This window comes from Nematolebias whitei, chromosome 22, assembly GCF_014905685.2.
Source record: "Nematolebias whitei isolate Nwh7 chromosome 22, NemWhi1, whole genome shotgun sequence".
Taxonomy (NCBI): Eukaryota; Metazoa; Chordata; class Actinopteri; order Cyprinodontiformes; family Rivulidae; genus Nematolebias; species Nematolebias whitei.
The window spans coordinates 21,788,713-21,816,401 of NC_056519.1; the positions used below are offsets into that span (position 1 = coordinate 21,788,713).

Sequence of the window (27,689 nt, forward strand, 5' to 3'; positions counted from 1 at the left end):
GGTGGAAAAGGTGAAACACCCACACCTGCCTCCACCCTCATTGGCCCCACCCTGGTCCCCTGAGCAAGGCACTCAACCCCCACCATCTGCTCCTAAACAGGTCTCTCTTTAAAATGAGTTCTCGTGACCCAATGAGACTACCTGGATAAATAAAGGCTAAATGAAAAAATAAAAGTTTAAAATAGAAATACTCACATCATGAGGCCAAGGTTGTGTGTGTGACGTGCACGTTCCTGAGAGTGTGTGTGTGACGTGCACGTTCCTGAGAGGCCACAGACAAAGCAGCTCCAGCTTTTGTTGAGTTCCTGTAGTCCTGCAGTTTTCAAGCTGAAATGAAAAAAACATAATAAATATGAAATTTACAGTCTATAGTTACCTGTTCATATAAACACATGGAGGTGTCTCACCTTGTGACTGACAATAAAATATGTATATTTATGAACTCTAATGAACTTATAATGATGCTCCTACTCTTTGAAGATGAACCGATGGTACCACACCATCTCTCAGTCGGACAGTCTGATCAGTTTGATCAAAATCCTCCAGTTTAAAATCCTCACTGCTCAGATGAATCCTCCTCAAAGATACTTCCTCCTCTTCCTCACATCTTGTTCTCTGGGAAACCTTCAAAATGAAAACAGGAGATTTGTGTCTAAACAAAAACTAACATACATACAAAAACAACTTAAACAAAACTCCAATTCTGATACATATCTCTTGATAATGAACCAAAGCTATGAAATAGTGAGTATGCTTGTTAGAAAAATATTCCTGTCATCAGATCTCAGTCAGCTTCATTGCAGCTGAACACCGTGATACACTGAACATAACATCAGCTGGTGGACATAAATACAGTACAGTAATATTATATTCACAAAATACTAACAATACTATGTTCATCTTACTTGTGAAAAGTTATCCCCCGAGACCTGACGTCAACAGTCCGTCGATTAGAACAGAAATAAGCTGCGAAGTGCTGAGACATCTTCTGCTTTAAACAAATAAGGACGACCGTTTCAAGATGGCGGCCGAAAATCCTGCGCCGCAGCAGTCAATGCGGGATCTAGTGTTTATATCTATGGTTTAAAGTAAACGCAAAAAAAATAAAAAAAAAGTAAACGCAAAGACGAAACATCTAATTTAATAATATTTTATAATAAATTTTCATCTAAAAAGAAGACTATAGTCAGTGACACTAGCGACTATACACAAACGAAATATAAATGTCATTCGTAAAAGAACCGGAGAAAGGCTTGAATATATCTGGACCACAATGCATTGCGTCGCAAAATTGCCTTTGCGCATGCACATTAGCGTCCTAAAACGTTGTTGTTGTTCCGTCGCTTCCGTTACGTAGTTTACAGCGAGGAGCGGAGGTATGATAAATGTTCTGCTTTTTAAATATTTTTAGACGTACCGAGTATAATATGTTTATATCAAGGACATGTTTAGTATTAGTTGAAATAATTCATAGTAACTTTTAAGTCTTGGTCCACGAGCAGACAGTTTAGCAGTCATGTGTTAGCTTTAGCCTGTTAGCTAACGTGATTCAGTTGTCTTCTTTTGCCTTCTGAATTTTTTTAACTGAAAATGATATAAGAATGGAGTCATAATTATTGTTAAGTTGTTGAATTGTTTTCAAGACATCCCTTGGTCACTTGGTGAAGGTTTTGTTCATAAATGCTACAATTTCTGGGAAATATGACAAAAAGATATATTCAGAATGTTTATTTTACCTTGTGGATAGTTGATGTTAATTTATTCAAATTAAATGTTATCATCTTAATGGTCAGACAACAACATTGTAAGAACTTTAATTCGGCCTTAGTTGGAGATAAGATAAGATACAACTTTATTGTTCACAAAGTTGGAAATTTTCCTTATTATTTAGATTACATTAAAACCTTTTTAAGATAAACAAAATAAGCCATTACTTTTTATCATACCTATCCACCCACATTTTAATGCTGATACTTCCGCAGATAAGTAATTGTTCAGTTCAATTTATTTATATAATGCCAAATCACAACAAAGTTGTCTCAGGGCACTTTACAGGAACATTCACATAAAAGCCATTTAGTAAAGTTCTCTATCTAGGGAAGCAGCAGACACGTTGAAGCTTCACTTTGTCACAGTCTCCCATCCTGAGCGAGCACAAAGGCAACAGTGGAAAGGAAAAACTCCCTTTTTTAAAAGGAAGAAACCTCCAGCAGCACCAGGCTCAGGACAAGCGACCATCTGCTTTGACCGGCTGGTTTGAGAGGACAGGAAGGAGGAACAGATACACAATGGCAGGTCCAGATATAGGTGCAGGTGTACCTAAAAGACAAAAACACGTACAAAACAGGTTGAGCAGAGTAAGTAAAGACAGTAGCATAGTGAAGAAATGTGGTCAGTTTGTCCTCCAGCAGTCTAAGCCTATAGCTATGTAACTAAGGGACAGTTCAGGAAACCCAAGCCGACCCCAACTATAGGATTTATCAAAAGGAGAGTCTTAAGCCTACTCTTAAAACTGGACAATTTGTCGGCCTAATTGTTCTCTTCATAGTTGTTTTTTCACCCTGAATTATAAAAACACTTTAAATAATACAAAGTTTGTTTTCTCAGTCATCCAGGTATATAACAACAAAAAAGGTTGAATCATGTCATCTGGACTTCGTTTTTTTTGTTAAAAATAACTTTAAATAATGTGTGTATTGAAATTGCAGTGACAAATTAAACTTCTTCAAAGAGTGGCATGAGCAAGCTTTACTTTCAGCCTGCTATCCTGGTTACAAGTTATATTTCTGGTGATAAAATATGAACTGAACCCTGATCGTGTGTGTTTGCAGGCTACAGAATGTCGCTGTACGATGATCTCGGCGTCGGTGCCAGTGACACCAAGACAGAAGGCTGGTCCAAGAACTTCAAGCTGTTGCAGTCGCAGCTGAAGGTGAAGAAGGCGGCTCTGACCCAGGCTAAGGTACAGCTCACACTCTAAATACTGTAGTACACACAAAGAAATTAGAGAACGAGTTCATTGTGACAAACTGCAGGGCATATTAATTCAAAGACTTCATGGGTTTCTGTTCATGCTTCATTTTAAAGTTTGCATTATTTTTATTTGAGTTTCAAAAGATCCAGTTTCATTTACCCTCTTGAAGTGGTCCTGACGTTCTTGTTCTTGACTATTATCATCATATTTTCTGTTTTTAACCCGTCAGTGTATAAAGCTAAAAAATGTCACATAACTCAACAGTGATTATGTTTTTTTATATATATAAAATAAAACTTTACAAAGTATCAATTTTGTTTTGTTTTAGTGTTCTGTTATTACAACGATCCTGTTGCTTATTTTTGGTTGAATCCATAAAAAATTGAAAAAGTTTACATAGTTTTCCTCACATAATAAATGGTAAATGGATTGAACTTATATAGCGCCTTTCTTTCTTAATATAATAGTGTTTTTGTACCAACAAAGTGAGCTATAAACACCTGTGAGTAATATGAAAATACAAAATCATTGTTCATCTTTCAGGGAGAAACCTGATCCTGGATGTTTTTTGAGGGGCTTCTGTTTATTTTGTTTATCAGATTGCTCTGAAAGTGAACTCGTACAAATTTTTACCTAAATAATTGTAGAAACATTAGTGTTAATAGACTTTTTTTTCTCCCCCTCTGTTGCATTTTCTAAAAGATTCTATTAAATATTTTAAAGGTTGTTTAGATGGCAGTGGTCGTGCAGAGGTTAGAGAAGATGGGCCTGTGATCGGAAGATCGCTGGTTTTACTCCCGGTATTGATAACATCAAAATGTGGGTGGGATAGGTGAAGCACTCACGCCTGCCTCCACCCTCATTTGCCCCACTCTGTATGGGCCCTTGAGCAAGGCCTTAACCCCCACCATCTGCTCCCCATGGCACCCTAGATATCAGCTCTCTGCTCCACACAGAGGGCTGTGGTAGCTCTGTGTCTGTGGTTACATCAGGAAGGACATCCAGCGTAAAATAATTGCCAAGTCAGTTATAATCATTAACATTAAAATAAATATTTGAAATATATCAGTCTGTGTGTAGTGAATGAACATAATATACACTTTTTGAATAGAATTACTGAAATAAATCAACTTTTTCACGATATTCTTAATTTCATGACCAGCACCTGTATATTGCACATAACTAATATAAACGACACAGGTTGTGTGACATGTTATTGCACAGGTAGTGAGTAACAACACGATGAATTATGATGGTAAGGTAGTGACATACACGATACAGCCACATCGTGCAGCAGCAATAAACATATTGGGTGCCACAGATGTGGCTTGGTGCAATGTTACTGTCAGTTGTTTTAAGTATTGTAACAAAATCTGCAGCTCCGGTGGTTTGTGCCTTTTATTAAGTCAAATTATGTGTGTGTTTGTGTGTGTGTGTGTGTGTGTGTGTAGACCCAGCGGGTAAAGCAGACCACAGTTCTGGCTCCTGTCATCGATCTGAAGAGAGGAGGAAGCGGTGATGATCGGCAGAACATCGACACTCCTCCACACGCAGCAGCTGGACTCAAGGTCTGTCTCACCTCGCATTAACCACGTGTAGATGTTCTCTCGTTGCCCAGCTGACTAATTTAGTAACTTTTATGATCTGACGGATTCTAGAATTCATTCTAGAATTGCGCCGCTCAAGGTGGCTGCATGTTGGAGTAGCTCTCTTACGTTCATTCTGACATTTTGCTTTTGAAAACTTGAACTATTCTTTTTTTCTGGATGTAAATCACTATTTTGGATGAATATTTCTTCTGGTTTTGGACGCTGTGCAACTGGAAGGATTTTTACTGAAACCTTTTTACTTTTGGACGTTTGTTATGATGCGTAACCATGGCAACAAGGTGGCTTTCTATAACTGGAAGTTGCTAATTAACTTCTCAAAAGCTCAAATAACACCTAAACTACAGCCCCAAATCCCAAATGAGTTGAAAAGGAGGTGCCGTGGATGCATTCCCATCTACCTAGAGGTGGCGATTAAGTACCTGACCACCGAGATCTTGGAGGTAGCGGGAAACGTGGTTCGTGACAGCGGGAGGACCGAGGAGTTCTGCCCGGCATTCAGGTGGTCCTGCTGCCCAAGAGGACCGAGAGGTCTGCTGGGTCTGGGTGGAGGGATCGGCATGGGCAACCAGTTTTTTCAGATTCGCTGTGGGACAGACTGCTACAAGAAATCCTTCCTGGCCACAGCCATCAGCATCTATAACAACTCTAATGAAATCTGGATGAGCTACAACAACAATTAATTTCATTTTGGGATTAATAAAGTATTTTTGAATTTGATTGCAGCTAGTTCAAATATCTGTTTTGTTCTTGCTGCAGGATGCCACCCCCAGCGGTTTCTCCGCCGGCGACGTGCTCATCCCCTTGGCCGACGAGTACGACCCCATGTTCCCCAACGACTACGAGAAGGTGTTGAAACGCCACCGAGAGGAGCTTCAGCGCAAAAGAGAGCAGGAGCGACAGAAGGAGATAGAAGAGAGGGAAAAGTACTGCCACGTTTTCCTTCTTACTCGCCTCATGAACGGGCCTTAATGTTTTTAGGGGACTGTGATACAGCTGTTATTATCTGTAGCTACAAACTCATTTAAAGCTCAACAATAAGACTAAATCTGAACTTTTTCAGGAGGAGGAAAGAACGGCACGAAGGGGGCGCTCCAAGCGGCTTCTCTCGTTTCCCGGCAACAGAGGAAGATTCAGACGATGAGGAGGAGTACGAGAAAGAGTGGAGGAAAAGAAGTGAGTACTTCTTACCATGACTGATGTATGCGTGTTTTTACAATACCACCCTATTAATAATCAGTCTTTGGAGAGAGCAGTGAGGGAACTAAAATGATTAAATGCTGTATTTTTCATTAAGCATTAAGCGAAACAAGTTCATTTTGACAATTTTGACCAATTGTTTGCAATGCTGCTACATTAGAAGGGACAAAGCCAACTTTATCTTGTTAGCAATTATAAACTGTGACTCGTACTTTTACTTCATTGCGTCTAAATTGTTACAGCTTTTTTAATCTTGTTTAAACCAACTCTGTTTCTCATTAACTGTTAGTGGAAATCTCAGCAAGACCTTCTCATGTCACCCTGCTCTGTTTCTCTACGGAGTTCCTATAAAATTCAGAATTAGTCTCTTCCTTCTTGTAATGTAGCTGTTAAAATGTGTTCTATGAATAAAAATGTTCTTACTTCCTGCATCTTGGATCACTCTATGCAGTGATTGGGATAAAACAGTTTTAGTCGTCTTTTTTTTTCAAAACTAGAACATTAAATACGTTTGTTTTTTGTTGTTTTATTCCAGGTATGGGTGGAGCAGCTATTGCCCCTCCATCGTCACTTGTGGACAAAGATGGTGAGTTTGACGACGCGTCACGTATTTTAGATTGCAACAGGTTGAGGACTTACCTATAATAAGATCCAATATGAACAAATGTGACTGAATCCGAGTTCTTGTGGAAATCTAACTAAACTTGGTCCTTTGCTGTTTGTACTTTGTAGTCTTGAGAGGAATGTTAAAAACTTGTTTGTTTTTTACTTTAAAATGTTTTATTCTTATAATAATAATAATTATTATTATTAAATTTTAAATGAAACCAAACCAGAGCAGCCTGAATCAAAAGTAGCAGTTGTCCAGCAGGGGGCAGCATTGTCTTTTAAATAGCTACATCTTCAAAAGAACTCTTTGAAATAGATGTTTTTGTAAGAGTCGACCCACCAACATTTTATTTATTTACAATATGCTTTTTCATAAGTATATTTATTTCAATAACCTGTTTAGGCTCCTCAATTTCCCACGAAGACGAGGGTCGTCCTGCCCGAGGCTCGAAGGCGGCCATCCCTCCACCGATGTACGACGACTCCGACCGGCCGCGCTCACCGCCTCTACCATCCAGCTCGTTCTTGGCGAACATGGGGTGTGTGTGTGCTGCTTTGTTGTTTGATTTCAAACAAAATGCTTCGTGACACATGTATGTGAACCTGCGTACGTCCTACAGAGGCACCGTGGCCCATAAGATCATGCAGAGGTACGGCTTCAAAGAAGGTCAGGGTCTGGGGAAGCACGAGCAGGGCCTGAGCACGGCGCTGTCTGTGGAGAAGACCAGCAAGAGAGGCGGGAAGATCATCGTGGGCGACGCTGCAGAAAAACGTAAGTCCCGCTTTGATGTTCATCTCTTTTTTTAAATTCTTTAAATTGTTTTTATTTTTCAAGCATGAAAATTACTTCTGCTTCCATCTGCTTTTTATCCTGTTCAACTTGATGTTTTCTGTGTAGATATTTTGCTCATAAATTAATATTTTCTGTCTGTTTTAGTTTAAATTTGAAGGCTTACAGTAACTTTGTGTGTGTTTTTGTGTTTGTGATTGAGCAGCAGGGCCCAGCCTGTTAGTTGGTCCTGAGACTTCAAGCCCTGCAGGTTGGTCGCTCTCTTATTGTCTTTCTCTCCCATAATCAGAATACAGTGCACGGCTCATGTTTAACCTTTTTTTTTTTAACGTGTTTGCACGTGTTCAGCTCCATAACGTCTTGAGTCTTTTTTCAAGCCTCCGTGTTGTAGGTAGGGCAGTCCTGCTGACAGAAATAAATGCTGTTTGTTTGTTCTGCACCCTCTTCACATCACAGCTGACTTCTTAAAAACACATTTAGCTTCCCTCAGGAGGGATCACCTTCACAACACGCTGTTCGGTGCTGGCCCAGTCCGGACCACAAGTTTCTCCTTAAACCAGTGCTTCTCATTTATTTTCTGTTACCCCCCCCCCCCCCCCCCCCCCCAGAGAGAAGTAAACATTTTGCGCCCCTCAACTCTCCACCGTGACTAAATCGTATCATTTGTCTATAAAATTGTTATAAGTACACCTCTGCATAACATTGTACCCTTATTAACATTAAACAAAACAACAAAGAATAACTTTATTAACATTATTTTTTAGTCTTTAACAGAACATACTTAAAGTGCATCAGTTTGCCTGAAATAAAAAAATATATCTTTATTTAAACTAAACATTTTTGACCATTTGATACTGAAAAATAAAATAAAATATAATCAATAAATAATAATAAATTCAAACTGATCAGCAACATTTAACTCAGGAGTGTTCTATAAAACATTTTGACCTACAAAACAAAAACGAATAAAACAATTTGCAGATTTTTTTAATCAAAATGAGGAAGTCAGGATTAATGGCTACAATGAGCACGTTTTGCAGTGCACGGCTTTTCGAAGCAGAGTTTGAAGCAGCTCTCAGCTCCTGCTCAATGTTTAGCTGGACCTGGACTTGGTCTTCAGTGCAGTAAATAATAATAGGAGACAATAAAGTCTCCTTGAACCCTGGACAGGTCTCAGTCCATCACAGGGACACAGAGACAAACAACCTTTCACTCTCTCACTCCCACACCTAGAGACAATTTAGAGTTACCAATCAGTCGAACATGCATGTTTTTGATCCATGGGAGGAAACTGGAGTACCAGGAGAAAACCCACGCATGCACGGAGAGAGCATGCAAACTCCACCCAGAAAGGCCCCTGGACCGAGATTTGAACCGGTGACCTTCTCACTGGGAGGCTACAGCTCTACCAACTGAGCCACCGTGTCATTTAAGAAACCATCGTAAAAATCTTAATTTAAGATGCAAATGCTTTAAAACAATCCTTAAACAACCTGTCACATTGTTTTCCACTATCTGTAGTTTTTGCTTTCTACAAGATTTAAAAAGCTTAAATCAAAATTCTGAGTCGTATTTCTACATAATTGTGTGTGTGTGTGTGTGTGTGGGGGGGGGGGGTTCATGTTCTTCTCAACATCAGAGTTTTAAGATTTTTTTTTTTGCTTTTAAAACATGAGCTTAAACAAATCAAATATAAATATGTTCTGCAGTGCAGGAACAGTTGATAATCCAAAGACTTCTTTCCTTTGATAGACTCAGTCCATGTTTGAACAAGACCCAAGTCCCGTTCTCTGACTGGTTTCCAGCAAAGCTAACCGCATTTTGTACCCGACTGACCCATTTGGAGTGATTTCTCAGCCGTGCTTTAACACAATAAAACTTTATCCTGAAACCAGCAGCCCCATGATCTCCCAAGTACAGCTCGGTGGCCACAACACGTCAGCTGCATTGTTTCGTTTATCACACGGTCTGGGTTGAGCTGCTTGTCTTTATCAGTGCCACGAAATGCAGCGATTGTTGCCTTCGTCGTTTTGTAAAGGGAAGAAAAATGTGACTGACGTTATCTGTCTCTGTCCCATCAGCGGACGCTTCCAAGAAGTCCGACGCAAACCCGCTCACGGAGATTCTGAAGAACCCAACCAAAGTGGTTCTGCTGAGGGTGCGTGTCACTGCTTCCATGAAACGCTCACATGGAACTGGCTTGAAGGAAATCTGCTGCGTTTAGTAAAACGGAGCCAAAAAACTGTCTGGATTGTTTTATTTTAATAAGAGCCAAAGTAATTGGTATTTTAAATGACAAAATGAAATGGAGTAAAACTTTCTGAAACGTTTGTTTTCCCCGTTTGTTTCACAGAACATGGTGGGCAGAGGAGAAGTGGACGAAGACTTGGAGGGAGAAACTAAAGAAGAGTGCGAGAAATATGGCAAAGTGATTAAATGTGTCATTTTTGAGGTAGGAAGACTCTGCTTCCACCGTCTAAAGTGATGAAACGCTTTGATCCAACAAAGACGTTCTTCCTCAGATTGCAGAAGTGCTGGATGACGAGGCCGTCAGGATATTCCTGGAGTTTGAGCGCGTGGAGTCGGCCATCAAAGGTCAGTATTTACTGTCACAAGAGGTCAGCTTGACGTAACGGCTTCCTTTTCGTTCAGCGATTGTATAACTGCTCTAATAACGTGGGTGAAAGTGCATCCTAATCTAAATGGCCCAGATCCAAAACAAGGAAAAACTCAAGTCCCTGTGGGGTTATGTCACAGAAGTGGCCCAGCAACCCAGCCGTCTCTCCACGGTACCACTAGAACCTGTCTTACATCACAACTCGCAGAAAGCGGGACGCACTCATTAAACAGTTTGTGCAAAAGATCAGTCGTAGACATTCATGAAAAGTACAGTGATCCCTCACTTATCCCGGGGGCTACGTTCCAGAGACCCCCCACGATAGGTGAAAATCCACAAAGTAGCGGCGATGTTTCATTTTTTGTAATCACTTCCCACACTCCTACATTCCCACTCTTTATTTAACCTTTCCCTGTAATGAATTTAGTGGAGGACCCGAAAATTCCACCAGACAATGAGCTTTATTTTGAAAAGACTAATGGAAGTCCGCCCCTGTCGGAAAAATGTGCACACCTATTGGCCGCACTTGTCTATAAGGCGCAGACAGTTTGAGTAAATGGTTTCTCGCCGCTAGTCAACCAAGCCTTCCACCGAGCTCAGAGTGTCATTTTAAATGCACAATTCACATTTGGAGTGGCTGCAAATACTTCGCTGTAAACTTAGTTTCCCCCCTCCCTGGGGGCACAATGGGGAGGGGAGGAGAGAACGTGACCCGGGAGAATGTGTGAGTGGTAGTTTCATTGGTCCGATTATTATTTTTTTTTTTACTTTTATTTATACAGGTAGTCTCATTGAGTCACGAGAACACCCCCCCCAAGAGAGACGAGTATTGGGCAGCTATGTGAGCACCCAGGTGTGACGAGGCTACCATACTTTTTGCTGTATAAGTCGCATCTTTTTGCATGAATTAGCATGCCCTGCGACTTCTTCACCGAAACGACTAATATATAGGCCTATCGCGATAATGAATCAATTAATCGCATGATAAATGAAAGTTATCAACCTCGTTTTCATTTATCGACTTTATTGTTTCTTCGTGTCTCTCTCTCTACTGAAGACACTGGATGACAAAAGACTCGACTCCGGTGTTTTTCACTGCCCCCTCCCTTTCTCATTTCTCTTTAAAATCTGTTTTAACCAGCCAAAATTGCGTTTTTGGATCGTTAAAAGCAGCTAAGCTAAGAAGCTAAACTACGACGCTAACAGGCCGACCTCTGGAAAAATAAAAAAGTCTTGTCGAAGCTCCAAAATTCACAGTTGAAACCCGTGTCTTCATGTAAAAAGTTGTTTTTCTCTGCACAAAGAAGCTGAGAACTTGTTTACTGATTTTTTTTATTAAAAGCTTTGTGTGAAAAATGCTAAAGAGCTCAAATCACACTGAGTGTCCGCCATTTTGAGAACCGAACAACAGGAACGAGTCACGTCAAGGGGCGTCCCTCCCATTTTTCGTAGAGACACACACTGCTCACTCCCTCACTATCCATCCTTCAGTTCAAACAGTCTTATACTGCCATCCAGTAGGAATGTACGATATAAACGGTACATGGTAGAAACGATAGAAATTTAGCCTACGATAGAGATCTTCCTTCTACCAGCTAACCGCAGTAATGCTGTGTCTGATGTAAAATCAGAGTTTTCAGTTTAATCGTTACTTTTTTTGTTGAAAACTGTGCACAAGTGGCGTCAAAGTCTTTTCTTTGAGAGCTAAGTAGCGAAGCTACAAGCTAATTACAGTTGACTTGCCGTAGAGTTGCCGTATTCTGACGCATGCGCAAAACTCTGTGTTCCGTCAAAAGTTGGGTTTTTTCCGTCGAAAGTTAAAAGTAAGCGTTGGTCAGCTTTAGAGAAACCTGCTCTCTGATCTGTGAAAAGAACGCTGTGTTGTGTGATTTTACTGCGAGACCCTCTGGTCAAAGCCACAGACTCATTTTGTGTCAGCTCTTCATTAAAGCGGAAGGCGTCGCCCACTAGAGGTGCCTAATACTTGATTTGTTTATTATTTAAAAACTCTCTGGACCTAGTAGTGGAATTTTCTTAATTCAAAATATATGATGGCAAAAGGACAACCTATGCTTTTTTTAGCAAGTTTTATACCAAAAACATATCACGATATATATCGTTATCGCCACCCTTCACAATACATATCGTGATATGAATTTTATGCCATATCGCACATTCCTACCATCCAGTGGTCAAAAAGGTACTACGCACAAAAATTAACAAACATTTCTTCTTAAATTTGACAATTACTAATTATTGTCAAATTTCAAACTATATTATCATTTATCACAATAATTTCTGAGACAATTAATTTCCCAGCAAAATTTGTCATCGTGACAGGTCTACTAATATACATTTTTCCCCATATTTATAACCCAAATTTTGGCTGCGATATGACAGTTTCATTAATTCTGATGTGGAAAATACTAAACACTACCATTTTCAGCCGCTAGAGGACGCTGGAGTAATATGGCAAGCCAAGTGTCTCATTAATAGGTAAAATTGGCTATTAATGAGACACTTGGCTTGCCTTACAAAGCCACCTTCGTCTCGCTTTGGAGCTTCTGGAGCAAACGTCAACTCAGCTGCATTTCACCGCACCGCCCAGGAGACTGACTGAGACTTCAGCTGAGACACACCTTTACTATAATGTCGAGCAAACAAATAATTGTTTTTATTTGTTAATCTTGTTAAATTCTTGTTAAAGTCCTCTTGCGGCCGCCATTTGGCAGCCAATCGATTTTTGGCACAACACCGGCCCACATTTCAGGGTGGTCAGCGGTGACGCATAATAGATGCGACTTATTTGGCGAATCAACTTATTTATGGTTTTTACGGTTAATGTTTTGGCACTCCATTATTTCATAACTGTGAATTTCTTGTCAAGGTGCTTTTATCAACACACCTGCCACCCTCTAACATTAAAAAAAGCTTTATTTTTCTGTCACGCCGTCAGCTTCTGCCATCGTAGTTTATTTTGAAAGGATTATAAAGTGGAATCTATGGTCCCAGGTGAGCTCAGCTTTACAGTCAGAATACAAGCATCCTCCTCCGTGTCCATCCATTGGTCTGGGGAACTTGAAGGAATTTAATACTCCCCAGCTAGCATGATTAGCTGTAGCACACGCCTCTTGTTTCATTAGAAGGATTTTCAGCTGCAGGACTTAAGTTGAGCAAACTATAATTCACAACAAGTCTCAGCTGGTTTTTAGGCAAAAGAATGAAACAGGAAATGGTTGTAAATCATAAAGCAGAATCTGAGATTAGCAGCCCTGAAGACGCTTTCTCTGCTTTCAGACAGCTTCTTGTTGCACTGAACAAAAGTGAAGGATGAAATCAAAATGCACTGTAAGAAGCTTGAATTACTGCAGGTTAGTTTTCCGTTGTTTATTTAACTGGCTGGTGGAAGTTGGCTTGATTGACTATTCAAAGAAAAACTTAATTAATCAATAATTCAAGTGTTTTTGATTAAAACACACCATCGCACAACAACTAGGGTTTATTTTAACAAAGCGCTGCTTACACTACCACAAGGTGACAGTAATACACCAAGTTATTTCCAAATCACTGTAGTTTCTTCCAGGCAGGGTGCGATTTTCAGCACAACACCTGCCCCGAAAAACTTTGAAGTGATCCATGTCCGTTTCTGCCACACTTTTATTTGGAAAGAATTAGGAAGTGGAAACAGCAGTGATGGATGAACTACACCTTAACTGCTAGAACACGTGCCCCCCCCCCCCCCTTCACGTGAACGTGTTAAACTGATGGAAATGAAGGAACACCAATACTGTATCCTGACTCGCATGTGTGTGTGAACCTGCATCCTCTGTTTCATCAGAGAGGGTTTCTCAGTGGCAGGACTTGGATCAGACTCCTAGTGCTGAAAGTATTTGTTGAGTTTCTTGATTATGAAAACTCCTTAAGGCCCAACCTTTTGATTTGATGCTTTGCTTTATCCATATGACTGCACACGCCTTGTAATAAGCGTGTTTCGCTGCATGCTTACACTCCGCTTCTTGCATTAGAGGGATAAAAAGTAACACGGGGACATTTAGTGGAGTAAGAGCAAAGGTTTGGGAGTGTTTCAAAGAAATTGAAATGTACATAAGAGAAATACTGAATTCTATAGTTACCCACAATCCTCACAGATATAACTGGTCTTTGCAGAAGGACTAACAGATGCAGCTTCCTGAATCATCCTTGCAGCAGATGGAAAAGTCTGGTGACCCTGCGTGTTTACACGAGGATTTACAGCTTGCCACAACAGGAAGCAAAGTCTTGCTTTACTGACTCCGACACGTTTTTATAATAGTCTCTCAACAAGGAGGAGGAGCTCGGCCGCTTTCAAACTAATTCAGTGTCAAAGAAATATGAGCGCAGACAAAAGATCTGAGAAAGTCAAAGGAGAAAATGTTGCACCCAGGCAGGTCAAACAGAGGTTTAGGTCGTTCTCTCAGTCGTATGTTCTTATCACAAACACCCTCGTACAAAACAATACCATAATGAATGATGATGGTTTTCTCAATAGAGAACTGGAAAAATCAAAATTAAAACTGGTTTCTTGTTCTGACGCTCCGCAGCTAATTTCTAACTGACTTTAGCAAACATGAAATGTCTGACTCGCATATTGACATCAACAGATATTGAGGTAAAGTTAGGTGTGGTAGTAGCAAAGAGTCCTCCCCATCACGTGCTCTGAGCACTAATAGATGACATTTCCTAAAATCACTGGAGTCGCAGTATCAGAAACTGATCTCTAGGATTAAATTGTTTGGACTTCTATCCAGCTGTTTTCTAATCCAACCCATGGTTTGTGTTGTAATTATAATGCCTCGTGAAAATTGATAATATTCATTTGGTTTAATCTGAAGCTGCAGCTTTAACGCCATCACATAAATCTATAAAATAATACAGAAAACAACCATTTGTGGATTTATTAGGTTGCAATATTTACCCTGGTATAAAAAAACATTTAATTTGATCAAATTTCATGTCAAACAGTAAATCTCGATTACAAAAAAAACGAAGATTAATAAATTTTAGAGCTTATCTTCCTACTGTTGCTCCTTATTTGTATTTTTACCTGAACAGAAACCGACGTGTTGTCTCCTTTTTCCTGCTTTTATGCTAAACTGAACATCTCCTTCTTGCAGTTTCATATTTAGGGGTCATGTGTCATTAATAATAATAATAATAATAATAATGTCATCACAATGTCAGCACTGTATGTTTCCATACAATGGCGAAATTAGTCTCTGCATTTAACCCATCCACCACCAGGTGGTGCAGTGGGCAGCTATTGAAAGCGCCCGGGGGACATTTTGGGGATGAGACGTGCTGCCCAGAGACGCCTCAGACCAAATATTCCTTCAGAAGTTAAGCGGATTTACTTTTTCACCACTCTTGCCTTGTTTTCTTACAATATTTGCAGCTACGTCCACCCTGTCTTCACTGTTGAGAGTTTTTTGTTCAGTGTCATCGCTTCAATGAGAATTGCTGCAGTGCAATGTGCGTCGGCGAGAACAGAGCGACTGCTGTGAATCTTTTTTGTCCTTTATAAAAGAGTGTTAACGTTGTCGTCTGGGTGTTTTTGTAGAAAACATTCGTGTCGAGAAACGACACGAGTTTTGTTTCCTCCGGTTACCTAGAACAGGACAAGAATAAGAAACAGACTGACTAATGTTTCTATTTGACCCCAGTTGTGGAGCGTTTGGAAATGCCCTTCGTCTGTTCGTCCGTCTGTCTTGAGAGCTGGATGACTTGAAAAATATGTGAGATACTGACTTCCATTTTGGTGTGTGGCTGCATGTATGTAGGAAAGGTCTTTATCGAACATTTGGTTGACATATCAAAATCCAAGATAGCCACCAACGCCCACCAAATATATATCCATCCATCCAACCATTATCTTTAACCCGCTTCTTACTTTTTGGATCATGAAGGTCACTGGTGTCCATGTCCAGCAGCCTCTGTACGCGAGGCGGGGGACACCCTGGACAGTTCTCCAGTCCATCACAGGGACACATAGAGACAAACGTGACAAACATTCACTGTGTCACTCACGCCTAGAGACAATTTAGAGTTACCAATCAATTTGTTACCAAACAGCAAAAATGCATGTCTTTGGTCTGTGGGAGGAAACTGGAGTACCTGAAGAAAACCCACACATGCACAGAGGGAACATGCAAACTCCACCCATAAAGGTCCACGGCTGGGATTTGAGCTGGCAACCTTCTTGCTGAGAGGCAGCAGATCTACCAACTGAGCCACCATGCCACCTAAATAATATGTAATAGATTATAATTATATATATGTCAGTGTTTCCCCTAGATAACTTGCCATGGTGGGGCACTCATCTCATCCGAGATTTTTGTCGACAGATGGTGTGTGGTGGGGAGACATGTCTGAGCTGCGCGCTGTTTGTGCCGACAGTTTTCGAACGGGGGTGTGGGATGGTTCGGCGTGAGCACTGTCATTCCCCAATCTGTTACGGGACCCGATCCGTAGTGTAGCTCATTTGCGCTAAAGTGAATACTTCTGGGTCGCACAGATCGCCGTTGAATATGCTAGATTAAGGAAAATGTACTGGCATAATTCTGTTTTTGAATAAGAACTGTCTTAATTTACTTAGAAAAGTATGCGCTCTATCTCCGCCGATTTTCAAGTTACTAATTTACAGCACACGTATTTCTTTTAAAATCACTGACATATTTACATCATGGTTGAATTGATATGCAGCTTCACCACTGAGCAACGCTGTTTCACCATGGAAATAATTAATTCGGTATCCTGCAGGGTTTTTCTCATTCAGTCCAGGCTGGGGTTCAGGTCTAATGCATCGCATATCATCTTAACCAATGATTTGTAGTTGAAATACGAGTGGCGTAAATTAGCTACATCAAGATTGGTGGAGATAGAGCACGTACTTTTATAAATGAATTATTTATTCATAAACAACAGCGATCCGTGTGACCTGGAAGTACACTACGGTTCATGCTTCTGTAACAGATTAGGGAATGACAATAGCGCTGCCTTTTACTTTATAGCTAGCATGCTTGTATTGCGCGCTACTAGCTTAGTGCTACGTCAGTGCTGACGGGGGGCAGGGGGGTTACGTGCAATTCGGTTTGGTAGGTGGGGCGCTCAGTTCTGTTGATGGGGCAGGGTGCCCCCACTTGTATAATGGTAGGGGAAACACTGTATGTATTATATATATTTTGTGTGTGAGTGAACTAGCCACCCATATTATTTGAGAAACTTATGATTTCTAGTTTTTATATTGCTTAAGAATAGTTTCCTCAAATGAATGGGGTGGCTGAAGATTAATCTATGGTGGTCAAGGCCACCATTCACCACCCTCTGGCTCCACCACTGCACCTGGCGGTGGATAAAGTTGCTCCCTCCACTCAGCAGGATCCACCACTCTGTGCTGTTTCAGACAAGAAAAAATAACTCCCTCTCTTCTTCTCCACAGTAACTCCTGCCAACTTTAATATCTTGCACTAAAAACATTAAGGTTTACTTCATTTTCTGTTCAGTTCCAGTCCAGAAAAACACTCCCCTTGAAAACAACATTCACCATTGAAACGTGTGGTAGCTGTAAATGTTTACAAAAAGAACCAACATGGAGGAACTGTGGGTTCAGTCTGACTCTAACCTCTGTGTCCTCTGCAGCCGTTGTGGATCTCAATGGTCGTTACTTCGGAGGACGAGTCGTCAAGGCCTGCTTCTACAATCTAGACAAGTTTCGGGTTCTGGATCTGGGCGAGCAGGTGTGACGTCACCGACGGACACCAGGAGTTCACGTCGACCCCATTTGTACATTTATTTTTTATATAAATATGTCCCAAACTTCAATGTGTAGTACTAACAAGTCCATCTTCAAGTGTTTCTTTCTGTCAAGACAAAATAAAAGGTGTAAAGGATAATCCGTGTACTTTTCACCTTTATTTATCTGTGGAACTTGTAAACATCCTGAAAGCTTCCGCTTTCCCAGAAACCTAGTTTCCCTGTATGAAGTTTGTGACCTAACACTGAGTTCTTTGATTATGGTAATATGTCCTTGGGGTGTGAGAGTCCCAACTTAGCCCTGCTGGATTAAAGGAAGGGGTCCAGGACGGTAACGCAGCCTCATTCAGGACTTACGTAAGTGAGCCGGGGGACCCTGGGGGTTCCAGTTATCAGCGTCAAACGACCTCCCGCAGCTTTAATTCAGATCATTGAAACGGGTTGTTGAAGCAGAACTGAGAGGACAGGATTTTATTATTGTTCCTGCAGCAGGGCAAAGAGTGAGGAGTATAAACACTGTGGGGAGACAAAAACATTAAAGTTCGTTCAGTTATCACAGAAGCTGGAACAAAAACATCTGTTTTATCTAAGAGCAGACGGCGGTACATCTGCATTGATCTTTATTCTGGTTGACCCCTCCGACGCTTCCTGCTGTCTCTTGTTCAAGGCCACTTTAAACGCTTTCAAATTTGAAACGTGTTCGAGAAATAAAACGAGACGTCCGAGTCAAATGAACCGTGTCCTGAACGTGCACTGTGGCGTCTGGCTGGCCTCGACACCCACATACCAGCATGCATAACTTAACATGAGCCTGGAGTAAACAGCTTCAGTGAAATCAGTAATCACATCCTCGGCTGTAGGAAGTATAAATACTCCTTTTAGCAGAAAGTCTGACATGTGGATCAGGGTTTCATCATGCACTGCCTGTTTGATACAGCAACTCTCACTGTTTTCCAGTTTTATTGGCTTTAAATTACTCAACCGTCGGTCGTTCCATATCTGTGGCCCACACGCCTTAAATGGCCCTCAAAGCAGCACACCCAGTTTATTAGATGCACCTCACTAGAACTGGGTTGGACCTCCTGCCTTCAGAACTGCCATGTTGAAAACATTCCTCAGAGAATTTGGTCCATATTGACATGACATCATCGCTCAGGTTAGTCAGCTGCACGTCCATGATGCGGCTCTTCTGTGTAGCTTTAGCTGACAGGAAGTGTCACCCGGCGTGTCTTCGGCTGCTGCAGTCCATCTGCTTCAAGGTGGGACGTGTTCAGTTCTGCAGACCTTCGTTGCAACAAGTGTTTACTTCACGGTTGCTTTTTTTCTTCCCATTTCAAACCAGTTTGCCCATTCTCACCTGACTTTTGAAGTTAACAAGGCTTTTTTTGTCCTCCCAGCTGCTCACTGGATATTTCCTCTGTTCTGGACCATTATCTTTAAATCTTAGAGACGGTTGTGTATGAATCCCAGTAGATCAGGGGTCAAACACGTTTAGCAGCAGCAACCACACATTCAAAGTTGAAATCCTCTTTGTGCCATATTCTGATGCCCAGTTTGAATTCAGCGAGTCGTCTTCACCTCGTCTACAAACATAAAGGCGCTGAGTTGCTGCCATGTGATTGGCTGATCAGGCATTTGTGAGAACAAGCAATTGAACAAGTGAAATAAAAAAGTGGCGTATGTGTATAATTTTTTTTTCTTTTCTAAATTAAATCTTGAGGCAATTGAAAACTAAACCTATTTTATCTTCTTGTTTCCAAGAATGAAGGCTGCCCCGTGTTTTGGTTTAAAATAAAGCTTCTTGTTTCTTCATTGTAGTACAAATACAGTATTTTTTACAGATGATAGTAAGATTACAGGTTGTACGACAGAAATGTACTGAGGATTAAAGCTCAAAAAAGAGAAATGGTGACGATAAATGTTTTATTTTAATTTTTTTAACAAAAAGAAAGTTAATTTTCACAAGTATCCATTGGAATAAAAAAGTAACTATATTTTTACTTTTTTTTTTTCAAGGTTTATTTTTATTTTTTTGCAAATAATGTATCATTTGAAAAAACAAAACTGCAAAAGTGGCATGACTTATAGGTTCGTTTGTTTGTTGTTTACAAACAAACAGTGAATCATTAACAAAACTTAGCTATACGATGTAAAACAAGCCAACCTGAGCAAACCTTCCTCTGAACGGTAAATATGAATGTTAATAATAATAATTAATTAGTGATGACACTACTCCACCAGACCTGTTCCTTTAAACGCTCCTGAGAGTCAAGCTTTTGTTTGGTGTGCACTTTCTCTTACTTCAAGATCCATGGGATTAGTAGGATAAGTTAAATTCCTGAACTCTGTTGTGCTACAGGAAGTAGTGTTAGAAAAAAATGATGTCCTCATATGAGGACAGTAGGTTTTATTGCATTTTATATTTTTCTTTGCAAATTGGGTTCAGAAGGTCCCAATTACTCTAAAAACTAAATTTCAGCTTTCATATATATTATGATAAGCAGTTTTCTAAAAGAATCAATGTCCTCATATGAGGATCAGGTCTCCCTTGTAGATGAGTCCCAAGGCTCAGTGGGATTAACCTGTCTAAATAAAGGTTGAATTAATGAGGAGGGTCTCAGGATTTGCAATTCAGTTTATTTATATAGCGCCAAATCACAACAAAGTTGTCTTGGGGCACTTTACAGGAACATTCACATAAAAGCCAATTAGTAAAGTTCTCTATCTATAAGATTTAGCAAAAAGGAAAGTCTTAAAACTGGATAATGTGTCAGCCTCACGGACAGAAACTGGAAGTTGGTTCCACAAGAGAGGAGCCTGATAACCGAAGGATCTGCCTCCATTCTGTTTTTGGAAACTCTAGGAACCGCGAGTAAACCCGCAGTCGAGAAAAGCAAAGTGCTCTGTTAGGAAAATATGGAACAATAAGATCTGTAATATAAGATGGAGCCAGGTTGTTGAGAGCTTTGTAGGTTAGAAGTAAGATTTTGAATTCTATTCTGGATTTGACAGGGAGCCAATGGAGAGAAACTAAAACTGGAGAAATATGATCTCTCCTACTAACTCTAGTTAAGACTCTGGCAGCATCATTTTGGATCAACTGAAGACGTTTTAAAGAAGTTTTTGGACATCCAGATAATAAACCATTGCAATAGTCCAGTCTAGACGTGTCAAATGCATGAACCAGTTTTTCTGCATCATTTTTAGATAAGAAGTTTCTAATTTTAGTGATATTACGCAGGTGGAAGAAGGCAGTTCTAGTAACGTTTTTAATGTGGGGGATAAAAGACATGTCCTGATTAAAAAAAAAAAAAGATTTTTAACATTAGAGCTGGAGGACAGATTAATGCCATCTAAGGAGGGTTCCTAAGGTGCTCAGGTCTAAAAACCAAAACTTCTGTCTTGTCTGTGTTCAACAGGAGAAAATTAAGGGTCATCCAGGTTTTTATGTCTTCAAGACATGCTTGTAGTCTAAGTAACTGATTGGATTCATTGGGTGTAATGGACAAATATAATTATGTGTCATCAGCATAACAATGAAAATTTATCCCATGCTGTTTAATAACTTTACCTAATGGAAGCATATATAAAGTAAAGAGTATTGGCCCAAGCACTGAGCCCTGAGGAACTCCACGACTAACTTTGGTGTATGAAGAAGATTTATTATTTACATTTACAAACTGGAATCTATCAGATAGATATGATTTAAACCATTTTAGAGCCGTTCCTGTAATCCCAATATCATATTCAAGCCTCTGTAGTAAAATATTGTGATCAATTGTATCAAATGCAGCACTGAGGTCTAACAGGACCAGTATAGACACAAGTCCATTGTCTGAGGCCATGAGAATATCATTAGTGAATTTTACTAGTGCTGTTTCTGTGCTATGATGAGCTCTAAACCCTGACTGAAACTCTTCAAACAGATTATTTCTTTGATGTTCACGCAACTGACCTGCAACTATTTTCTCTAGAATTTTTTAGATGAAAGTTAGATTAGATATAGGCCTATAGTTGGCCAGAATTTCTGAATCAAGGTCAGACTTCTTAAGTAAAGGTTTAATTACAGCAACCGTAAAGTGCTGTGGTACATAACCATTCATTAAAGACAAATTAAGTAGATCCAAAATGTGGACATTAATTAGGGGAAACACCTCTTTAAACAGTCTGGTTGGGATGGGATCTAGCAGACATGTGGATGGTTTGGATGAGGTTATTATTTTTGACAATTCAGAGAGCTCAACAGGACAAAAACTGTCCAAACATAAATCAGGCTCTGGTGAAATTTTGAAAGTTGTCTCATTTGACAGGGGACTGGAGATAGCAGAAGGAAGGATGGTTTGAATTTTCTCTCTAATTGAAATAATTTTATTTATAAAGAATCTCATGAAGTCATCACTACTTGTAGTTGTAGGGATACATGGTTCAACAGAAATGGGACTTTTAATTAATCTAGCAATTGTACTAAACAGAAACCTAGGGTTGTTTTTATTCTCCTCTGTTAAAGAAGAGTAATATAAAGTTCTAGCGTTACGGAGAGGATGTTAAGAAAAAATGGCTCCTCTTTGGGAGGACATTGGTTCAGAAGTTTTTATTCATCAGTTTCAGTTCATCCATTTGCTGCAGTGATGATAAACATAATTTAATAACTTTCAGATGTTCACTTGTTCATAAACAGTTGCTGAAAGTGTGAAGCAACCCCAAACCATAATGTTCCCACCACCGTGCTCCACAGTTAGAGGGTGAATGTATGTTCCTGTACGGCCCTGTCTTTGCCTGTACTGGCAAACCTGTACAAATATTTGTTTTAAACATTTTTCTCCTTATCTCACAAACTTTTGCTCTCACTTCTGTTTGTACAGTACAAGAGTTACTTGGTTGGATTGTTTGAGACTTCTTGGACCATATTTGGCCTCAACTTTATCTCGAAACGCCTTAAAGAGCTTTACACATCTTGTACCGAACACACCGCTGTATGCCAAACACAGCCAGGGGGTCGATGACATTGAAGATTTAAATTTAATGGTATAATTTTGAGGCCGTGAGGAATTCATGTGTTTTAAAACTCAAATATCAATTCTGTGTGTTCTGTTTGGGATTACCAATACTTTTGTAAGCATTACTCCAATTATGATCAAGTATTAGATATATGGATGGGGTGGTGGTGCAGAGGTTAGAGATGGTGAGCCTGTGACTGGAAGGTCCCTGATTCAACCCCCCGAACAGACAACATCAAAAATGTGGGTGGGAAAGATAAAACACCCACACCTGCATCCACCATCATTTGCCCCATTCTGGGCCCTTGAGCAAGGGCTTAACCCCCATCATCTGCTCCACCAGACACCCTAGATAGCAGAACTTTGCTCCACATAGGCCTGTCACGATAACAAATTTTGCTAAGCAATTAATTGTCTCATAAGTTATTGCGATAAACAATAATATTGTTTGAAATTTGACAATAATTAGTAATTATTGTCAAATGTAAGAAGAAATTATTTTTTGTGTGTACTACCATTTTTGACCACTGGATGGCAGTATAAGACTGTTTGAACCAAAGGATGGACAGTGAGAGAGCAGCGTGTCTCTTTATGAAAAATGGGAGGGAGGCCCCTTAACGTGACATGGGCTGTCTCTCCTTCCTGTTTTTTGTTTCTCAAAATGGCGGACGCTTGGTGTGGTTTGAGCACAAAACTTTTAATTAAAAAAAATCATTAAACATGTTCTCAGCTTCTTTTTGCAGAGAAAAACTTTTTACACGAAGGCACGAGTTTCAACCGTGAATTGAGGAGCTTCGACAAGACGGAGGCCTTTTCCCGAGGTTGACATGTTAGCTTAGCTCGTAGCTTATCTTCTCAGCTTAGCTGCTTTTTACGATCCAAAAATGAAATTTTGTACAGTTAACACATATTTTAAAAAGAGAAGAGAGGGGTCAGTGAAGAGCACCGGAGTTGAGCCTTTTGTCATCCAGTGTCTTCAATAGAAAGAGAGTGACACAAAGAAACGATAAAGCTGATAAATGAAAATGAGGTTGATAATTATCATTTATCATGCGATTATTTGATTTATTGTTTATCGCGACAGGCCTAGCTCCACACAGAGGGCTGTGGTAGCTCAGTGGTCTGTGGTTTAATCAGCAAGGACATCTGGTGTAAAAACAATCACCAAGTCTTTGTGCAAATTAGTTCGCTATGGCGACACCTGAAGAAGGGAGCAGTTGAAAGAAAAATAATTATATATTTTTAATATATATCAGTATAAACAAGAGCACTTGTTGCTGACTCAATCACTCAGAGGGTATGAGGTAACGCTACGAGTTCAAACAGTCTGAACAGCTAAAACTCAGAGACTAAATTTCATTGTAACCGTAGTATTTTTATTGTGTTTCAATGGTCGAGTTTCTTCATGATGTTAAGTCGTGGAAAAAGGCGTTGGCACAATACAGGCCGTAGTGAACAGGCAATTTGTTCATGAGAGTTTGAAAAAAGTCCAAACAAGTAGGGCTTGTTTGGCTGAGTTGTCTAGAAATAACCCCTTTCTAAAAAAAATAAAAAAAAACTTGGCAGCATGTCTCAAGTTTTCAGAGCCGGACCTGAAAAGAACGTCTTCTGAGACAACGATGGCCACAAGAGACCAAAGTGAGGACGATTGTTTGTCACAATCCAAACACGTATCAGAAGCAGCACCTTGGATCAACTACTTGGGCTCATTTTGCAGCTGATCAGTCAAACCACCATCTGTTTCCTGAAGTCTAAGTGCATCCGTCTGAAGCAACACCTGAACGTGCTTGAAATGCTTTGGTGAAGTTTTCAGGAAGCTGAAAGAAAATTGATATTTAGAAAGCTCGTATTTTGAGCAATGTTACAGGAAGAGTGAGAGAAAATAACTACGCAAAGAAAGAAGTGCCACAATTGCTTCAGGTTTCTGCTGCTGAACCATTAGTTTAACTCGTAGTTTAAACATCTAGGCTTTTATTAAATGATGCAACTATCTGTGTTGCCATTTAATCTGAGATTATTACATTTTAAGAACTTCGGAAAGATGCTTTATAAATAATTTACTTTAAACTTTAGAAATCGGAAAAAACTGACATGCGGAAACTTATCATGACTGTTGTAGCTGTTGAAGCCGAGTATGAAATAAAACCCAAAGTCCAACGCACAGCGCTCATATGATAAACTTAAAGCCTACTTAAATTCATTGTCAAAATTTAGAACTATTTGTAACAATGGATTTAATCCTAAACGACGGTGGTTTATTTCAGTTTCCAACCTGTTAAGTCAAATAGTACTTTATTTCCAAAATAAGTGCGGATTATTACTGGTAGATATTTGTGGCGGGGTAAAAAGTGAAATAACGCAATGGTGTGAAATAAAACTGCGTCGTGGTGAAAAATTTAAACTCTTGACAAACTTTTTGTTACATTTCGTGGAAATGATGCACAGAATGATCTTTGGGGAGACTGGATGCTATGAAGCTAATTTAAAAGTTTGTGTTGGAAGCGGTTAGTAAGAAGGTTCTTTCGGCTGCAAGGGTCACCACAGCGAGCAAACTCACATGAAAGACTTGGCAATTTGTTTTACGCCAGGTTCCTGACCCAACCTGGGCTTGAACCCGCAACCTCAGGATTACGACTGCAGGAGTGACCACCAAGTTTGGTTCAAACGAGTATGTGGTACCAGTGTTTGACTTGAAGACCTCAGAGTCCTGCAGGGAGATGGAGGCTCCAAAAGCTCCAAAATGTATTTGGAGGCCTGACAATGAAGTGCTCCGAAGTTTAGGACCAAAAATATAAAATGATTCCGCAAATGCACGGGGAGTCAGTGCAGAGAGGCCAAAACATAAGTATTGTACTTTCCGCCGTACACGTTGCACCGCCCTATAAGTCGCATCAGTCCAAATATGTCTAATAAAGTGGAAAAAAACATAAATATGTCGCTTCGCCGTAGAAGTCGCATCTATTGTGCGTCACCGCTGACAACTCGGAAATGTGGGCCGGTGTTGTGTCAAAAATCGATTGGCTGCCAAATGGTGGCCGCTGTAGCGTGCACGGGAGGACTTTAACAAGAATTTAACAAGATTAGCACCTAAAAACAATCATTTGTTTGCTCGACATTATAGTAAAGGTGTGTCTCAGTTTAACGTTTGCTCAATAAATGCACCTTGACGGTCAAATCTGGTGTTTTTTAAACATGATTAGTGGGAGCGCGCAGAGGGACGACTTGCTGTGCATTTCGTTGAAATTTAACAAGATAACCATCTAAAAACTATTATTTGTTTGCTCGACATTATAGTAAATGTGTGTCTCAGTTGTACTTTTCTTTAATAAATGCACTTTGACGGTCAAATCAGCTGCATTTCTCCTGGGCGTTGTGGCGAAATGCGGCTGATTTGACGTTTGCTCCAGGGGTTCCGGAGCGAGACGAAGGTGGCTTTGTATGGCAAACCAAGCGTCTCGTTAATAGCTACTTTTACCTATTAATGAGACGCTTGGCTTGCCATATTAGTCGCCCTCTAGTGGCTGAAAATGGTAGTGTTCAATATTTTCCACGTCAGAGTGAATGAAATCGTCAGCTCTCAGCCAAAAAGCGGTTATAAATTTGGGGAAAAACATAAATAAGTCGCTTCGCTTCATAAGTTGCAAGGCAGAATAATTTATGCAAAAATGTATGACTTATACGGTGAAAAGTACGTTAATATGAGCTCTTATCTTGGTTTTAAAAAGGCCGTTATAACAATCCAACCATGTGGATATGAAGGCGTGGATCTGTGGTTCAGTCTGCGACACAGATGATCTCAGCTTAATGTTTCTTAGATGATGAAAACAGTTACGAACTAGCGTTTTACAGCGATTGTCTCGTCAAAAGATGACACCCAGGTTTCTAATTTTACACACTAAAGTTAAAGATGCTGCCTGATTAAAGGATTTTAATAATAAGATAATCATTCAGCTCCGGCCCCACATGAATTAATACTTGTTTTTGTTGCAACTTTGTTTGTCCCAATGAGACAAACTGCTGTTGCCATGTCACTCCTTCCAGGAAGTATTTCACTGGAGCTAAATGATAAACTTATCCTTAAACGTTATCGTTGGACTTTTTTTTTTCTTGAGGAAACTGTTGGTTTGGTTTCACAATCACAGTCTTTCCATTTGAACAAGGCGACGTCAGACATGTCCCTTAAAGCCAAATATTTTCTGACCGGGTTTATTTATTGAGCGTGTGTGCTTTATGAAATATCACATGGTGTTTGGCGGGAGAACCAAACGATGAAAGCTTCAGATGTTCATTTCTACCGTTGTTCCTGCCTGAAGGTTTGCTGCTATTCTCAGTCATCTGTGATTTACTCAGATTTTACAAACTTTGACCGTATTCTCTGTTAGGAACATGTAAGAACTGCACGTAGGCCAGGCTGCTACTGGTTCCCGCTTCCTCCTGCTTTTATAGTGTATGGTTTACATCATCTTCTTCTTAAGGGCAGCATGAAGTATAACACACTTAATGTAGTTTTCTCCCACCCTGGCTCGGTTTGTAAAGAAGGACCTGAAGGTCTGGACCAGCAGTGCCCCTTCATCCAGACCTCTGAGCACCTGTGTATACAATAGAATACAATAGAAACACCGATGCACCCTTATACCATGAGAGAAACTGGCACTTGTTGCTAAAAACAACCTTGATCCTTTTTAGTTTTTGTTCAGGAGCACATTACGTCCATTTCCTCCCAAATTATAATAATAATAATAATAATTAAAAAATCCACATTTTGTCTGAACACATACTGTATGCTAGATCCCTTCAAGCCCAGAAATTATGATGCAATTTTAACAAAAATCTCTACTTAAAGCCTTATTGCCCAACAAACAACCAGTGGTTTACAAAAGCGGAAGAGCCATTATAAACTTGTTTTACTTGAAACTAATCTTTCTGGGAAAAAACTGTATTTGTTGTTAACCAAACTTGGGTCAAAGCTTTCTTCCTGTTGTTAACTCAACCCCTCCCTTTACATGTTGACCCTTTACTTTAGGTCACATAATGTAGAAGATAAACAATTATCCAAAAGGTCTGACACTCCTCCAAGAAGCTAATATACATACTGTATGTATATATA

General features: G+C 40.0%; 1 protein-coding gene across 1 annotated transcript; it reads left to right on the plus strand.

The window, feature by feature from the left end:
- The first annotated feature begins 1,320 nt into the window (after positions 1-1,320).
- On the plus strand, positions 1,321-17,725 carry rbm17 (RNA binding motif protein 17). Its single transcript, XM_037696049.1, has 13 exons — positions 1,321-1,376; positions 2,832-2,962; positions 4,426-4,542; positions 5,341-5,507; positions 5,645-5,757; positions 6,317-6,367; positions 6,794-6,929; positions 7,011-7,162; positions 7,386-7,430; positions 9,262-9,338; positions 9,534-9,632; positions 9,703-9,775; positions 17,472-17,725. The coding sequence occupies exons 2-13, from the start codon at positions 2,840-2,842 to the stop codon at positions 17,573-17,575; spliced, it is 1,257 nt and encodes a 418-aa protein (XP_037551977.1). The 5' UTR covers positions 1,321-1,376; positions 2,832-2,839; the 3' UTR covers positions 17,576-17,725.
- Positions 17,726-27,689: the final 9,964 nt, after the last annotated feature.